Source organism: Conger conger, chromosome 7, assembly GCF_963514075.1.
Source record: "Conger conger chromosome 7, fConCon1.1, whole genome shotgun sequence".
Classification (NCBI taxonomy): Eukaryota; Metazoa; Chordata; class Actinopteri; order Anguilliformes; family Congridae; genus Conger; species Conger conger.
The window spans coordinates 14,726,582-14,739,251 of NC_083766.1; the positions used below are offsets into that span (position 1 = coordinate 14,726,582).

Sequence of the window (12,670 nt, forward strand, 5' to 3'; positions counted from 1 at the left end):
ACCACTGTCCAAATACTTATGGACTGCGCTGTACCTTTCCTATTTGCAATGTTAAGATATTATACTTTTTTAAAATCGTCATAATGTAATTGACTGCTGTTTCTACATAACACACACCTACTCTGTGATGCCATGGGCTGACCAGGTTGCGTGTAGGTTGCTTTTTTTAACTAAATGGTCTCCTACCCCTTCTTTACTTTTATAATCAGTGTCAATTGTCTTCAGACACAGACAATTGCCTGTTACAGAGAAGTGAATATGCAATAAATGGGAGAAACTATTATAAGTGGCATATAATGGTCAGTATATCTATGCCACATTATTTGTATCAACCCTACATGAGCTCCGAATCAACCATGGATCGACCATATCTAGTTAGTCGATTATTATGTTGTAATAATAATCATAATAATAATAATAATAATAGGCAGGGATGGTGCAGTGGGTAGCACTGCCGCCTCACAGCAAGGAGGTCCTGGTTAGGCTGAGTCTAAATTGCCCGTAGGTATGAGCGTGTGAGTGAATGGTGTGTGTGCCCTGCGATGGACTGGCGACCTGTCCAGGGTGTATTCCTGCCTTTCGCCCAATGTATGCTGGGATAGGCTCTAGCCCCCCCTGCGACCCTGATCAGGATAAGCGGGTTCAGATAATGGATGGATGGATGGATGGATAATAATAATAATAATAATAATAATAATAATAATAATAATAATAATAATAATAATAATAATAATAATAAGGCAGCACGGATGGTGCAGTGGGTAGCACTGCTGCCTCACAGCAAGGAGGTCCTGGGTTCGAATCCCCGTCGGCCGGGGCCTCTCTGTGCGGAGTTTGCATGTTCTCCCCGTGTCTGCGTGGGTTTCCTCCGGGTACTCCGGTTTCCTCCCACAGTCCAAAGACATGCAGGTTAGGCTGATTGGAGAGTCTAAATTTAGGTAGGTAGGTATGAGTGTATGAGTGTATGAGTGTGTGAGTGAATGGTGTGTGTGCCCTGCGATGGACTGGCGACCTGTCCAGGGTGTATTCCTGCCTTTCGCCCAATGTATGCTGGGATAGGCTCCAGCCCCCCTGCGACCCTGATCAGGATAAGCGGGTTCAGATAATGGATGGATGGATGGATAATAATAATAATAATAATAATAACCTCCTTCGTCTATTGCAGAAGAAATGCCTCCGTATTCATTTGCCGTTCATCAGGCGCACGTAGTCTACACACACGAAGTGAAACTACAATAATCTGGATTAATGAGGGGGCTGCTGTGGTCAATCAAGGACACGGTGGCAGTACGACCTTAAACTGCGTTCAAGCACCAACGGGATTGCAAATGCACAAATGTCGCATATTTACGTGAGAGGCTACTTATCTCAAAGTATCCAACTCACCGGTTGGCTTAAAATGATGTTGGTTATTGAATTCCAACGGCATCGGATGATTTAAAACCAAGACCAGTACCTCGAAGTGTTCAGACCATTCTGCGTTTCCACCTTAATCCCATATTCCTGACTCCTACTAAATCCACCCATCCCCAGATCACAGATCACCTGACTCACAAACAGCCATTTTGTCTGTGGTTGGTAGCCAATACATTCAGAAATCAACCGAAGCGGTTACTTAAAAGCTGTTGAGGGGAAGATGAGAAGAAATACGTACAAAATGAACAACTGACTGAGATTATATTGGAGAGAGGGGTTGATTATTTTTGTAAAAAAAATTACACGGGAACACAACGGCTAAAGAAAGGACTACATAACGTTAGCCTTACTAGCGTTAGCTAGCTAACTTGGCTGTCTATCTTGCCACAGTATCGTATTTAGGGTTTTCCATATTAGCTAGCTATATAGCTAGGTAGTTAGATATAGACAATTAGTGTTAACTAGCTGGCTAGTTGCCGTATCATTGCTTATCCGCTTGTTCCATTCTGAACTCCGGAACGTGTTTTCTTTCCCAGGGATTCTGTCAGACAGCAAACGAGGTTAACAGTGACAACCAGTAGATTAAGCGGTTTATGAATGAATGTTGATTCTGTTTCGCTTTACGTTAATGAATTCAAGCTGGCTTGCTAGCTAACTTGGTTATTTGCTGTCCTCTAATTTGGAGCTGCTTCCTAGCTGTGTAGACAGCGAGCTAACGGTCTGGAAAACGTAAGTTAGTCTTTCTAGCCACAGTTGTAACGTACCGTTAGTGATGCCTACTGCTTTCTTATTGGACAGTTAGCAAACGTTATCATAGGACGAATTTCATTTTCACTTTTGTAACGCTAACGTTAGCAAGCTTGCTACGTCTAAACCAGTTTCAGTAAGTTAACTAACCTAAGGTAGTTGGTAACTATTAACTTACTGTTATCTATGAATATAGCTAACGTTAGCCATCTAGCTATAAATTAATGCTAGATAGGTAGGAACTTATTCTTGTATCCTTTTTCATCGTTTAGATTTTTTTTCTCGTGATAGTAAAGCGATTTTGTGTTTGCAGTTGAACTCAAATTGCATTTTAGTTTACCAGGGCTTAATACGAGCTGGGTGCAACCTAGCTGGCTGTCTGATTTACCGCATGCTTCCCTGTGTAACTTAGTGCGCGACTGGGTCTACGGTTTTGTTTCCAGACAGCCATCAGACGAAGAAAAAAAAAAAAAAACACCCTCTTGTCAGTTAAGGATTTTATTTTTTGATTGAGAGTTTGTGTGCCAATTATTAGGTTAGGTTATAGTCTAACTAGCTAAAATGTCGGGACAGTCCATTACGGATCGGATCGCAGCGGCTCAGCACAGCATGACTGGATCTGCTATCAGCAAAGCCGTCTGCAAGGCCACGACGCATGAAGTCAGCGGACCGAAAAAGAAACACCTTGATTGTAAGTAGCTAGCTAGCTATCTAGTGAACGTCGGCTAGTTAATGAACTAACCAGCAACCATTGTATTATGACATAATGCATAGGAAAATACCCTTATTTCAACCTAGCTGCTTTTCGCAATTACTTGGATCTGGAATTAAAAAGGAAAGAACGCTCCGTTCCAAGCTCTGTGTGTCTGTGCTGTGAGCCAGCGATGGAATTATTCACACATAATGTGTGTATGGCGCATCACAGCATCTGGGCACCAGTTATGCATGCATCAAGAGATGAGCAAGACCAGCCCTTCGCTTTCCATTTCTTCTTACACTTACCTACCCCCTGTCTATTTTATTATTTTATTATTAAAATAAAGAATAATCTACCTGCAAAAAATACGTGCGGGTATCAAGTAAGAATAGGCATTAATTAAATGGTTTGGATAACTGTGTCATAACATAGGATTTAAACTAAATGCAAGTCGTCTGCTGTAATTTTTTAATACATTTTAGCCATAACCTTGCATCGCAAATTGACCATGGCGACGATGCTGATGAGCGTAGGTCTTAACACCTTGCAGTGCAGTGCCTCCTTGACTGTGACAGCTGTACTCATTACCCCGTTCCATTGTGCTGTCTACTAGCATTTCGCCCACCAATTATAATTTTTTGGTCACAAACAACACCAAGCACATCACCGAGATTTTCTTGTGGAAATGTAATTTTAGCATTTTAGCTACATTCAGCAATCATTCGAAAATGAGGCTAGCGTTAACGTAAGCTTTGCCTGAATTGAACTTGTGGATCTTAAGGTGCTAGTCGGGTGAGATCACGTATCTTTATGTCCGTAGTATTTTCGAACGTCAGCATGAATAGTGATATACGAAATTAACCGTTTTCTTGTCAATTTCCTAAATGTATATTTTATGTCGACATTACACAATAACATTGAATGCGTTTATTTTCACCGTTCCGTTCAAAAAAACCCATTTGATTATGTTGTTTGGAATTTAGACTAGCCTATTTAATGTTGTGCAGATTTATGGAAATGTACAAAATATGGCATTTATCGTTAGAGTTGAGAACATGCGCTATGACTCAGTCACAAATATGTGCATGTCTAAATTTGAGTGACGTCTGGAATGGCGCAAGTTAAATCTTATTCTGAAATTAAGAACCTACATGGATTCACTTCTCGGCATAATTTCTGTCCCCCTCCTTCAGACTTGATATTTATGTCACTCTCACGATTTCTTGTGAGGGGCCCTTAAGTTGTATTGTTGTTATATTGGTTGGGCTGAATCTGAGGGCATGGTGTGCTGTGCCATATGTCTATTGTACATTTTTTTATTACACATTTGAAGATTGTTGAGGGTGAAAAGGGTGGGCTGTGTACTTTATGCTTTACACAATACTTTGCCTGTCTTTTGGGACCTACACAATCCACAGGGATGTGGTGTACCTTCTCTCAATAGGAGGCTTTAGGCAAAATGAGAATCCTAAGAAACCTTGAAATATATCTTGCAGCCATGCAATGAAGGGGATCTGTTTGGTGTCAGAAGAGGGTTGCACTTTCCTATTGAATCAAAGCCTTTAGGAGTCTTCTCAAAACAAGCTCCAAATCCAGAGTCCATGATCATTTCCGACTACACTGATAAGTGCCTACCATTTTAATTCTCCATGTATAAAGGTTTTTACCTAACCCCAGATAGTAGGAGGCTGATTTTGAATCTTGGAAATATGCAATGCAGGCTTGTGATTATTGAAAAGAATGGGATAGCTTCACTTTATGATCTGAGCATGCCTTGGGGAACCTATGATGAAACAGTGGTTGGTATGTCATTAGTGGGGCTGAAAGGGTTTAACGGAAATACAGCCTACATTTTTGTCCAAACCTATTCTATGAGTTGGTGTCTAATGGTTTCTGCACACATCCTGCTGTTACATGCCAATAACATTTCTGAGCCCTCGTAGCGTTGTCATGGTTTCCATGGAGCAGCGCGCTGTAACTGTAGCAGTAGAGTTGTACCATTTTCACATGTAGCTGTTGCATGTGGTGTTAATCAATTGAGTAATTTGAATAAATATTTGCACATCCAACCACTAAATTGATGTCAGAGGTTATCAGCCATTGCATTTTTTATTAATGTAATTATACAGAGCTTGTTGGATATCATGTGTTTTACTACATATTAGGTAAGTAATCTTAAAGCAACTTCTTACTGTTAATGGAAGTCACCATTGCCTGCGTTTTTGGCTGAGTGACATGGAAATGGGAGCAGCAAGCACTGAAATACTGAGATTATCAATCTCTGATCATTTCCATGACGATGGTGCCATGAGCAGTGGGGTGCTGGTGTTCCAGTGGAGAAAGGAGGATACCGATTAGCTTACAGTGCGTTCCTGTGTGTTTGTTTGGGTAACGTTCGCAGTCATTTAACCTCCAGTCTGAGGCCTCAGTTTGGGCCACAGTGTCTCACTTGCTTCTGAGAAACGGTCCCAATCCAGGAAACAGAGCTGCACAATGGAGACAATGGGCGGAGGTCAACACCGCGTTGTTTGGCCAGTGCGTTTTCCCCAAGTCAGAGCTGTTAAGTGTGTAGGAGTGCCAGCAAGGACTCAACGTTTTTTTCTCTCTGAGGCTTCACCTGTCTTCCAGCCATAGAATGGCTCGGTGTAGAAAATTCGGTTTTAGTGAAGCAGACGTGCAGAGCGATGCCAGACTATTTGTTTAACCATTGCTGGAACAGGGACAGATGGTATGCACCGGGGAATCGGCTTCTCCCCGGGCTGATCTTGGGAAAGGAAGACTCAAGGCTCTCCTCGGCACTTGACGGGAACGTACTCTCAGCTTTTAAGTCCATGTGTGATTTCAAGAATTCAGGGGTCTGTGCCAGGACTCCAGCTAATTTGTCCCTTGGAGCATTTTCAGTGCATTTTCATTGAATGCTGTTGTCCTGACATGCCACTCAGTGTATTTTTAGCCATGCCAGGCTTTTGGCTGGTGTGACTAGCATGTGGTCTGTGTACCTTCTGAGATGCCTCATCGCTGTATTCAGGTCACTGTGTGCAGCAGAAGTGTGTAGTGGTGCTGTAGAATAGAACTGTATAGCACACAGTTACTGCAGCTGAGAATTAATGGAAGCATGATAGAATTGAGTGAAACCTCAAGGTGATTTCCTGTTGTTGCCCCCACCCCCCATAAGATGAGGGAGATGAAAAGTACAATTAAATGACACAATGTCCCTTATTGATTCACTCTGGGATTGCTCAAGGGGAAGGCAAGTGGAAATGCTGTGATTCCGGAAGTTTCTTTTATTAATGCTGCCTCCTTATTTTCTTTCAGCCTTCTGTGAGTCACTCAAACGCTGTGTGGGAGGTTGTCCTGGAAAGTCACCACCCTGATGTTTTCAATACAAGAGTCATCATTTTCTAGGGGTTACTTTTGTTGTTTACCCCTGGATTTGTAAGTGCTACTGAGCTGAGTTGAGTTTTTAGGGATACTTATTCAAAATAAATGTGTTCTTGGAACTAATTGCTTGGAAGGGTTGATGGAGAAGCAAGCAATTTGGAGTTTAGTTGTGTGAGCAGACTGCCAAAGGAGTGCACTGTGGTGCTATTTCTTTACTTTAATGGCAGTATGTGTTGAGGTTTCAATGAATAGAATAGTATCATTGAGCAGCTACTGTGGCAAAGGTGTGTAAAAACAAGTAGCTAGTAGGAAGTCTAATGAGTTACAGTGTGAAGTAACAGGGAAGTATTTTGCCTTATTCATTACACAATGGTCTCAAAATGGTGTTGAAAGCATTTCACAGAGATGCTTGCCCATGCTGAGTTCAATGCTTTCCACAGTTGTGTTGATTTAGCTGGTAGTGGATCTCTACTCCAAATAATGTATTCCATCTCATCCCTGTGATATTTGGATAATTGGATTGGGCAGGCCACTGCATTAAGCTGAATTAATTGTAATATTTGGACTGACTGAACCTTTTGGCAAGGGGCATTATCCTGCTGGGAAAAACAAAATGATTCTCACATGGATACCCTGTTGCCTTGAAGGGATGCACCTAGTTGACATTGATGTTCAGTTATTCTGTGGCAGTCAAATATTGCTCCACTATAGGCCCAATGTGTTCCATGAAAGCTGACCTCACACCATGGTACCCCCCAGGACCTGCCTGCAATGTTGAGACATGGCATGATAGATGCATGGACTTGTGGGGTGATGACCCAAAAATGAACAACTGTTCTTTTCCTTATATTAAACAATTCTTCACTGTATAAAAAACAAATAAGTGCAATTCCATTGGAGAGTGAACATAGCCTGAAAAATTAATCTTCATAGCAAGAGAAAATACATTTTCTTCCTGTCTGGTAAATGAGTTCTAGTTACGTGGACTGAAGAAATGATTGAAATTAGTCCAATATTTTTCAAAATATCAATTAAATTGTTGCCAAATATATTTACTTCACGCCATAAAGCAAGGGTGTCAAACTGAATCCCCAGGGGGCCGCAGTGTCTGCAGGTTTTTGTGGTTTCCTTTCAATCAGCTGCCAATTAAGGCCAATTAAGGCCTTGAGAACAAGGCATGTGGATACTTTAACCATTCAATGACTTGAATGAACCCAGAACACACCAAAAACCAGCAGACACTACGGCCTTCCAGGACTGGATTTTGACACCTGTGCCATAAAGTGTGTGGGAAAATGTCACATTTACATCATAGAATGAGGGATTTTCTACATTTGACGGGCATTAGGCTTGGGTGGTATACCAGAAACACCGCATACTGGGGTATAATTTCACACACCTTCACGCTGTCATACTGCCACATTCTTTCTTTTATTTCCCATTTAAACATGCTTATTCTACATGTGCATCTCTGCCAATGCATTGATTACAGTAGTGAAGTGCCTGCCACCTTTCCAATTGCTTCAGTTCAGAGTGTCATTGTTTCATTTGTTCAATTTATATTCACAGTGAGAAATGATCCTCCCTTCTTATTGGACATAATGTTGCACGAGTTACTGTAATGCGATTACCAACATACAGTGCCCTCCATAATGTTTAGGACAAAGACCCGTCATTTATGTGCCTCTGTACAATTTGAGAATCACAATGAAAACGTTGCATGTGGTTAACCCCTTCTGCAGCACCCACTTTAACACAAACCTGAAAATTACATACACAAACTAAAATGGTTACCAAGTATCAACTACAATTGCTCTAAATCAGTGGTCTCCAACCCTGGTCCTGGAGAGCCACTGGGTCTGCTGGTTTTTGTTTTGACCTGAAAGTCAGCACTCTGTTGAGACCCAGGTAACCAGGTGAGGTGTGTTAACTGTGTAATAAACTGCTCTAATTGATTAATTAAGTCAGAGTAACAACGAAGATCAGCCGACCTAGTAGCCCTCTTTAGTTGTGCACAGATATGCACAGTCCTTCATTGAACATGCCCTCTGCTGACGAGTGATTTCAGATTTTTAGATTTAGGCATCACTACAATATCTTGGCACTAGCTAGCTGAATACTGATCAGAAATTATACTGCAATTGCTTGAGTACAGCGGATCCCATTTGCTATTCTGAGGGTCTGCTTGCCCAGTACTTGTCAGAGAATCTTGTAGGAGAGCTCCTCTTGTTCAAGAGGGTGTAGGGACCAGCGATAACAACACTCCTACCTATATTCACAATACTTGTGTGCAAAGGTGAAACCGGTAACAATTATCATTTCTCTGAAGAATTGGCAGGTACTGTAAACAATGGACATTATATTCTCCAAGTTTTTAGCACATTTCTGGGACTACAAACTACTACGGATGTTCTTTTTTGCCGGAACTTTGGTGTGATAAGGATACTGACATTTCTGTGATTTGTGTTATCTGTGGAAATGCATAGAAGGTGAGGATACATCCCCATGCTGGTTTTACAGCATTAGCAATGATCAGCAAGATCGCATTCAAATATATATAGTTATCAGTCATAAGACCATATACTGTGCCCTCCATAATGTTTGGGCCAAAGACCCAATATGTCTAGATCTGCCTCTGATTTGCCACAATTTTAGATTCGGAATCACACAATTACCATGTGGTTGCAGCGCATACTCTCAGATTTTATTAAAGAGTATTTTTATATATTGGTTCCATCATGTAGAAATTGCACTGGTGTATATATAGTCCCCCCATTTCAGGGCACCATAATATTCGGGGCACATGGCTTCACAGGTGTGTTTAATTGCCACCTTAACGCAGGTATAATAGTAGATCTCTCAGCACCTAGTTTTTCAATCACCTTTGGAAACCATTATTGCCATTTATCAACATGGGGACCAAAGATGTGCCAATGACAGCCATTATCAACAAAAAGAAAGCATATAACAGTTAGAGACCTTGGGCAAACCTTAGGCTCACCAAAATCAACTGTTTTGAACATAATAAAGAAGAGAACACTGGTGAGCTTACTAATCGCAAAAAAAAAAACTGGCAGGCCAAGGAAGACCTCCACAGTTGATGACAGACGAATTCTCTGAATTATAAAAAAAAAAAAAAAAACCCAAACACCTGTCCGATGGATAAGAAACATAATGGCCAGGTTACTTTGCCAAGAAGTATTTAAAAGAGCAGCCACAGTTCTGGAAAAATGTTTTGTGGACAGATGAGATGAAGATTAAGGTGCAAGAGCAAAGTATGAAGGAAAGAAGCATCCAAAGCATGCCACCTCATCTGTGAAACAGATGGCCTGGGCATGTATGGCTGCCAAAGGTATTGGCTCACTTATCTTCATTGATGATATAACTGCTGATAGTAGTAGCAAAATTAATTCTGAAATGTATAGACACATCCTATCTGCTCAAGTTCAAGTGACTGGCCTCAAAACTCATTGGTCAGCAGTACATTCCACAGCAAGATAATGATCCCAAACATTGCTAATGCAACAAAGGTGTTTTTCAAAGCCTTTCATATGCTGAGGAGTAAACATAAGGGTTTAGCCCCCGTAACAAGCATGAGCTAAAGATGGCTGGAATACAGGCCTGGCAGAGCATCACCAAAGAAGACACCCATACAGAAGAAGAGAACCATCATGTGATGTCCATAAATCGCAGATTTAAAGCAGTCATTGCATGCAAAGGATATGCAGCAAAATACTAGACATGACTACTTTCATTTTTCATTGTGCCAAACAGTATGGTGCCGTGAAATTGGGGGACTGGATAAACAGTTTCACACACATACAAATGCACTTTATTAAAATCTGTGCACTTTAATCTAAATTTCACCAAATTCCATCTGTTTGCTCTACCTTTTCAGACTGGTTGGTGAATCTTCATGGTGAACTTAAGCTAACAGAAAGAAGAACATGTTTGCAAACACTTGACTTGTTGAACCCTCGCATGAGGAAGAAATGTCATCTGGTATTCAAAGATTTTTCCGAATGTGAAGCCGAGGCTGGCTTTAGTTAAAAACTTTTGACTTTTGTTTTGTTGTTAAAATCGGTCTGCAGATACATCTGGACTGCCTGTTCTGATGAAGCATATGTGTGGGGAAACACTGCTTTCAACTGGTCAGTACTTCTAAGGAAAGCTATCCCTAATGTTTTGTGGACTAGGGATATGTTTTTGTGGACGAGTGGCTTCACTATCACTGATAGATGGTGATAACAGGACTGCTAAAGGAACATTTCAGCCAAGTGCAGGTGGGTGGAATAGCTCCTAATTGACCTGATGGTTGGTCATTTGTACTGTGAGTTATTAAATTGGCTTCAATGTCCATAGCCATTTAAGAGGCAACAGCTGTGAGAAACTAGGAGGGCTGCAGCCAGTCCAGGTACAAATGTCAACACCTGGCTTCCTGGAAGCAGAGCCATGGACCAGCTGCATCCTGCCAGCATCCTACTGCACATCCAGATCGCGGGATACTTATAGACCCCAAAGCAGGAAGCCATTAAGCGTCCTCTGGGAGGTGTGTGTGCGTATGTGAATGAATGGTGAAAACTCTGAACATGTACTAGAGGTACATGTCTTGATTTTAAGAGACAGAATGTCTTGTGCTTCTGTTGTCTTGCCAAAATATTAACTTTGTTGCACAAGAAAGAATTGGCCAGCTACCAAGACCTTATTGACAAGAAATGGGCTTTATTGAAGGACTTTTAGCACCAAATTGGTTTTAAATAACAAAATCAGAACTTTGATATACTACACTTTCCTTGCCAAATGATGTGCTTGTTCTGCTGTAACACAAATAAAAATGGTAGCTCTCCCCAAGCAGCTGCCCTGGGGCCATCTACACAGTGCAGTATGCAATGGACAGAAATCATCTGAGGGTTCAATACCTTGAGTTTCCAGCTCTGTATGACTTGCTGCACTAGGCAGAACTCAGACCCCATCTCACATCTGAGGTAGTCACCCCTAAAAAGAATGCATACAGCTGATAACAAAACTGTTCTTCTTACTTTTGACAATTGCATCAGTTAAAAAGTGCAAGAGGAGTTCAAGTGGCTGCAAATGTTTCAGTCCAAAGACATTCTTCAGTCCTTCTCTTTTACAGAGTTTCTAGCTCCAACTAGCACTCCTGCCTGCTTTGTGTTCGCTTTTGGATGCCTTTGAAACTGACATTAATTACACATGTGTACTTCTGTTCCTAATGGTAATTGCTCTTGCAAAGTGTAATGCTCACTATAGTTCAGTAAGCATTATGCTTGGCCCTGTAATTTGTAGAGCAGTATTTGACCATCCTTTTAAGGACTATAGCCTATATACAACAGTGCCCTGGACAAAAGTGTGTTTTTCTTCTCTAAAATGTGCTACAGCCAGTAATAACTAAGAGCTAAGTTAATGTTTTGTGTGATGACATTTCTTAAAATCTGGAACAAAGTATTGTCTGCAGGTAGGTAAAAAAGAAAAAGTTTTTCAAGGGGCTGTGTTGATTCAAAGACACATTCTTCATCATTGTGTACTGTTTTGCATACAGTGAAAGTTTGCCTCCTTCCTGATTTCCATTGGTTTCAGGTATTTAGACAAAATGTAATATTAGACCGGGAACCGGAATCCAGTAAATTCTTGCAGTGATTGGAATTCAAGCTTTATGTGCTAAGTTTTGTACTCTTACCTCTACTCCCAACTACACCTATGGAGCCAGAGTGCTGCTGTTGACTTAACCAAGGCTGAAGCCCAAACTGTAAGGCCCTGCCCTTCGGAAGACCTTTCATTGCACCTAACATATGAAATGCCTAAAGCCTCATTATATCCAAAGGGAATGAGCAGCGGTTCTTTTCACAGTGCAAACATTTTCACAGGTCCCATCTCATGCATCCTAGAGTTTAGAATGGAGTGGATTTTAACTACCCTGCAGCCACCAGTGAAGAAATACGCTAGTTGATGACACTCAATATTTGCCATGATGCCTACCTTCCTCAACAATGGATGGTTTGTCTGAGCTTTAATGAAAACAGTCAGTGGTGCCTTCCAAAGTTTTTCTGTCATTGTCACACAACCATTCCTCTTCTATGTGATGAGTTGTTGTTAGTGAACTGGCATAGCAGATAAGATGAATGCAAACCGCTGGATTTGACAACCATATTGTTGGGTCCTTAATTAAACTCATTAATACACTTTTTTGATGACATTTAGCTCTTCATTTCCCAGTGTAAAAAAAAAAAAGTTTCATTTGGAATTATTATATGGGGTATGACAGATATATAAAGTATTGCCCCTTACGTGTTTTGGAAATGTTTATTTTAAATGCATTATTATCTCAGTCTTAAGAGATATCAAGGCTTTGCCTTGCCTTCCAGTTTAACATTTTCGGTCAAATGTCTTTCATTATGTAGGAAAGGGTATATT

The 12,670-nt window shown here is 41.0% G+C and overlaps 1 protein-coding gene across 7 annotated transcripts in view; it reads left to right on the plus strand.

The window, feature by feature from the left end:
* Window positions 1-1,590: 1,590 nt before the first annotated feature.
* LOC133132361 (phosphatidylinositol-binding clathrin assembly protein-like) overlaps window positions 1,591-12,670 on the plus strand; it is a 48,588-nt gene continuing 37,508 nt past the window's right edge. For all 7 annotated transcript variants that reach the window (XM_061247746.1, XM_061247749.1, XM_061247750.1 and 4 more), the window contains exon 1: window positions 1,591-2,854. In XM_061247746.1, coding sequence (XP_061103730.1) covers window positions 2,725-2,854 — 130 coding nt within the window. In that variant the 5' untranslated portion in view covers window positions 1,591-2,724. The remainder of the gene's footprint in view (window positions 2,855-12,670) is intronic.